At 47.5% G+C, this 5,839-nt stretch overlaps 1 protein-coding gene across 3 annotated transcripts in view; it reads left to right on the top strand.

The window, feature by feature from the left end:
- Nucleotides 1–5,839, top strand: part of PIGU (phosphatidylinositol glycan anchor biosynthesis class U) — a 118,939-nt gene that overhangs the window by 110,968 nt on the left and 2,132 nt on the right. For all 3 annotated transcript variants that reach the window (XM_023220475.1, XM_023220473.1, XM_026455255.1), the window contains one exon: nucleotides 3,872–3,916. In XM_023220475.1, coding sequence (XP_023076243.1) covers nucleotides 3,872–3,916 — 45 coding nt within the window. The remainder of the gene's footprint in view (nucleotides 1–3,871; nucleotides 3,917–5,839) is intronic.

The following is a 5,839-nucleotide window of genomic DNA, read 5'->3' as shown; positions in this document are numbered from 1 at the left end:
AATAGGCCGGGCGCGGTGGCTCACGCCTGTAATCCCAGCACTTTGGGAGGCCGAGACGGGCGGATCACGAGGTCAGGAGATCGAGACCATCCTGGCCAACACGGTGAAACCCCGTCTCTACTAAAAAAATACAAAAAACTAGCCGGGCGAGGTGGCGGGCGCCTGTAGTCTCAGCTACTCGGGAGGCTGAGGCAGGAGAATAGTGTAAACCCGGGAGGCAGAGCTTGCAGTGAGCCGAGATCCGGCCACTGCACTCCAGCCTGGGCGACAGAGCGAGACTCCGTCTCAAAAAAAAAAAGAATATACTTCAGTATCAAGGACATAGAACCCAAAAGGAAGAAAATGGTGAGCAAATTAGTAAACATGTCAGTAAATCTAAACGAGTATTTAATATGCAACATGAAATGATGGATAATCTGTGGGCCACAGAAACAAGATGCATGAGACAGAAGAACATGGGAGACTCAGAGGGCAATCAGAGTTAAGGTGTTTTAGGAAGTTCGATTTGAGAGGGGGATAAAGAGACTGAGTATTGTCCGGCTTTGTAAAGTCAGATGTGTATTTCAGATATTTAAGAGGGATCATCAAAAGAATATAAACTATAGTGGAAGCCAGAAAAGGAGAAAAAGGAAGCAAAGTAAAAGGGATGGTAAATATATAGTACAAAACCAGAGGTAGAAAATGTGGTTTACATTCACCTGTTAAAACCCAGATGACCAGATTGGCCAAGAAAAAATAAAATGCAGCTCTATGCTATTTACAAGAGGACATTTAAAATCTAAGGGCACCAAAAGTAAAATGATGGAAAAAGGTGTACTAGAGAAAAACTAACCAAAAGATGTACCTATAGAAATTCACTCAGACAAAATAGGCCTTCAGGCAGTAGACACTGGGGACAAAGGGTCACCATGAAATGATGCAAGGAGCTCTGTGAAGAGAGGGAAGTTCTGAACGTCTATGTTCCAGGGTTTTTAAGGCTGAAAATAGGCCGGGTGCGGTGGCTCATGCCAGTAATCCCAGCACTTTGGGAGGCCGAGGTGGGCGGATCACTTGAGGCCAGGAATTCAAGACCAGCCTGGCCAATGTGGCAAACTCTGTCTCTACTAAAAATACAAAAATTAGCCGGGCGTGGTGGTGCGCGCCTGTCATCCCAGCTACTCAGGTGGCTGAGGCACAAGAATTGCTTGAACCTGCTAGGCAGAGGTTGCAGTGAGCCGAAATTGCGCCACTGCCCTCCAGCCTGGGCGACAAAGCGAGACTCTATATATATAGACTCTGTCTATGTCGCTCTCTCTCTCTATATATATATATATGAATACAAGGAGAAATTGCCAAATCCTCTATCATAGTGGGAGACATAAGACCTGAGTAACTAATAAACCAAACAACCAAAAAAACTAAGGACATAGAAGATGTTAATACAGTTGCTAATCCTGATCAGTGAACCCCAATAGAATCCTGAACCTGACACGTTAATTTTTTAACCCTTAAAATTTAAATTTCAGACCTGTGTGGGACCAACACATTACTTTCAATCACAGAAGGAACATTTACAAAAATGACCCAACTACTAGGGTGCAGGACAAATCTCAACAGATATCAAATCAGTTTCAACCAATTCTTTGGCCACAGGCGAAAACCATGTAAGCTCCAACTGTGTGGAAATTGAAACCTGTTCTAAATATGAACTCATATATAAGTAAAAATTATTTAGATTAAAAAAAAAATGAGGATACATATACTAAGAAAACTTGGTGGGGGGGGCCATAGCAGGCTGGATGTGGTGGCTCAAACCTGTAATCCCAGCACTTTGGGAGGCCCAGACTGGAAAATTGCTTGAGCCCAGGAGTTCAAGGCAGCAGTGAGCTGTGATTGCACCTCTGCATTCCAGCCTTGGTGACAAAATAATACCCATTTCTTAAATAAAAAAAAAAAAATTTAGATTTATAGCCTTATTACATAGACGTATTACTTAGATAATAAATACAGAGAATCAATGAGCAGAGTGTCAAAGAAATTTAAAAAGGGGTAATAGTGTAATCCTAGCACTTTGGGAGGCCCAGGTTGGAGAATCACTTGAGCCCAGAAGTTTGAGACCAGCCTGAGCCACATAGTGAGACCCTGTTTCTGCAAAAATGAGAAAATTAGGCCAGGCACAGTGACTCATGCCTGTAATCCCAACCCTTTGGGAAGCTGAGGTGGGCAGATCACTTGAGACCAGGAGTTCAAGACCAGCCTGACCAACATGGCAAAACCCCGTCTCTATTAAAAATACAGAAGTTACCTAGGTGTGGTGGCACATCCTGTAATCTCAGCTACTTGGGAGGCTGAAGCACAAGAATTGCTTGAATCCAGGAGGCAGAGGTTTCAGTGAGCCGAGATTGTGCCACTGCACTCCAGCCTGTGTGACAAGAGTGAGACTGTCTCAAAAAAAAAAAGAAAAGAAAAAATTAGCTGGCTTTGGTGGCACACAGCTATAGTCCCAACTATTCAGCAAGCTGAAGTGGGAGGATCGTTTGAGTGACAGAGGCCCTGTCTCAGAAAAACAACAAAAAATACTGAAAACAGGCCAGGCATGGTGGCTCATACCTGTAATCCGAGCACTTTGGGAGGTCGAGGTGGGTGGATCACCTGAGGTCAGGAGTTCGAGACCAGCCTGGCTAACCTGGTGAAACCCCATCTCTACTAAAAATACAGTATTAGCTGGGCGTAGTGGCAGACGCCTGTAATCCCAGCTACTTGGGAGGCTGAGGCAGGAGAATCACTTGAACCCGGGAGGTGGAGGTTGCAGTGAGCCGAGACTGTGCCATTGCACACCAGCCTGGGCAAAAAGAGCAAAACTCTGTCTTAACAAAAAAAAAAAAAAAAAAAAATACTGAAAACAAAAATAAAACAACAACAAAAAATAGCCCAGGTATGGTGGCCCACACCTGTAATCACAGCACTTTGGGAGGCCAAGGCAGGCAGATCACTTGAGCCCAGGAGTTGTAGACCAGCCTGGGCACTATGGTGAAACCCCATCTCTACAAAAAAATACAAAAAAATTAGCTGGGTGTGGTGGCACGAACCTGTAATCCCAGCTACTTGGGAAGCTGAGGCATGAGAATCGCTTGAACCAGGGAGGTGGAGGTTGTAGTGAGCCAAGATTGTGTCACTATACTCCAGCCTGACGACAGAGCGAGACCCCATCTCAAAAAACAAAAACAGGCCGGGCACGGTGGCTCATGCCTGTAATCCCAGCACTTTGGGAGGCCGAGGCAGGCGGATCACAAGGTCAAGAGATCAAGATCATCCTGGCCAACATGGTGAAACCCCGTCTCTACTAAAAATACAAATTTAGCTGGGCATGGTAGTGCATGCCTGTAGTCCCAGCTACTCGGGAGACTGAAGCAGGAGAATTGCTTGAACCCTGGAGGTGGAGGCTGCAGTGAGCTGAGATCACGCCACTGCACTCCAGCCTCGGTGACAGAGCGAGAGTCTGTCTCAAAAAAAAACAAAACAAAAAACAAAATCCCAACCTACAGTAAACATGTATGCAAAGGTAAAACACCATACTATGTGGTGAAACATGAAATATTCTCTTAAAAGGAACAAATGGCCAGTGAACACAATTCAGTATTGTGTTCTGAATTGGGGGGGGTCCAGAGCACCAAAACAATAAAAGGAGTAAACCTGTCACTCACAGCCAGGAAATCAGAGACAATCTACACACAGTGAAAGACTGGTAATGCTGAAGGCTGAGGACGCTTACTAGGAACGTGGAAAGATAGGCTCTTTCCGCTGCTGCTGGGAGTGTAAGCGACCTCAGCTACACTGCAGAGCAGTTTGGCAAAATTGACCCAAACTGAAGATGCCCATGTCTTTCCTACAGCCCAGGAATTCCAGTGTGTGCACCCAGGAGCCCACGGAAACAAGGGTAAGAATGTTTATTATAACATTTTCATAATAGCAAAAAGTTGGGAACCACCTAATGTCTTATTTAATAGCTTGCCGTGTGTTCCCATAACAGAACCACACACTGTTTAATGAAAGATGGAGAGTAGTCGGCAAACGTTTCCCTTAAAGGGCCAAACAGTAAATATTTTAGGCTTTACAGGCCACATGGTTTCTGGTCTCTGGCAGCCACTTGGTTCTGCTGTAGTGGCCTTAGCCTGAATGGGTTTGGATCTGGATAAAACTTTATGTGCTAAAACAGACAGACTTGGCTGAGGGCCTTAGTTTGCCGACTCTTGATCCAGAGCTGTGTGTCAAACTGGACAAACCTCACGCACACAGTGCCACAGAAGATTAAATGTGACCAGGGCCATTGAGAGCAGCCAAAGAACTGGGTCAGCCACGGCCTTGGGAAGTGATCACACCTGTCTTTTGTCAGACTCAGTCCTGAGCCGAGGCCAGGGTGGAGGAGGAGGGCCCCAAGTCCCAAGCTCTGAGCTCTGCCCCTGCCTGACAGTCAGCAGGGCTGACTCGCCCTCCAGTCCCTCCCCTGCCCCATCGCCCCTGAATCCAGTGGCCTGGCCTCTACTTCCCGTGTCTACTCGAATGTCTAACAGACATCTATCTCAAACTTGACCTCTGCACAACAAACCCATGATCTTCCCCTAAAATGTGCTCCAGTTGTAATCTTTTGTCTCCCTTTTTCAGGCCAAAAACCTTTATGTATTTAATTTATTTATTTATGAGATGGAGTTTCACTCTTGTCGCCTAGGCAGGGAGTGCAATGGAGCAATCTCGGCTTACCACAACCTCCACCTCCCTCCTTCAAGTGATTCTCCCGCCTCAGCCACCCAAGTAGCTGGGATGGCACCTACCACCATGCCCGACTAACTTTTGTATTTTTAGTAGAGATGGGGTTTCGCCATGTTGGCGAGGCTGGTCTCAAACTCCTGGCCTCAGGCGATCCATCCGCCTTGGGCTCCCAAAGTGCGGGGATTACAGGTGTGAGCCACCGCGCCCGGCCCCCTCAGAGTCATTCTTGACTCCTTCCTTTCCTTTACCACCCCCTTCCACCACTCCTGCTCCACACCCAATCCATCCTCAAATCCTGTCAGTTCCACCTTCAAGGTTCTCCAGAATCTGACCATGGCTTAGCACTGCCACCAGGGCCAGCGTCCCCACCACATCTGAGGAACTGCTGCCATTATCTCCTTGCTGGTTTTCCTGCCCTGGCCTTGCCTCCTTCAGTCCATTCTCAGGACAGTGACCACAGCTGTCCTGTCCTCACATACCCCTCTCAGAGTAAGAGCCAAGTGCTGATGGTGGCCCAGAAGGCCGTGGGATCTGCCTCACAGCTACTCTGGCCTCCTGGCTACTCCAGGAATCCCTGTCAGGCTCATGCCCCAGGGCCTTTGCCTGGAACATCCTTCCCCAGGATCTGTGTCCCTCACCCTCACATCGAGTTTTGCTTCAAGTGTCCCCTCAGGGAAGCCTTTCCATATGCTATATAATTTCTCTGGGCATTATGAAAGCATTGCAACGCTTGAAATAATGGTAGTGGTCCCCTTACACCTGCCATTAACAGATGGCTCAGCCGGGCCCAGTGGCTCACGCCTATAATCCAAGCACTTTGCGAAGGCCAAGGCAGGCGGATCGCCTAAGGTCAGGAATTTAAGACCAGCCTGGTGAAACCCTGTCTCTACTAAAAATACAAAAATTGGCTGGGTGTGGCAGTGCTCGCCTGTAATCCCAGCCACTCGGGAGGCTGGGGCAGGAGAATCGCTTGAACCTGGAAGGTGGAGGCTGAAGTAGCCGAGACCGTGCACTGCACTCGCCTGGGTGACAGCGAGGCTCCGTGTCAAACACAGGTGGCTCCAGCTGCCTTTTTTTTTTTTTTTTTTTTTTT

Source organism: Piliocolobus tephrosceles, chromosome 20 (genome assembly GCF_002776525.5).
Source record: "Piliocolobus tephrosceles isolate RC106 chromosome 20, ASM277652v3, whole genome shotgun sequence".
In the NCBI taxonomy this organism is placed as follows: Eukaryota; Metazoa; Chordata; class Mammalia; order Primates; family Cercopithecidae; genus Piliocolobus; species Piliocolobus tephrosceles.
The sequence above is the reverse complement of the archived record's forward strand: the minus strand, read 5'-3'. Positions and strand labels throughout refer to the sequence as shown.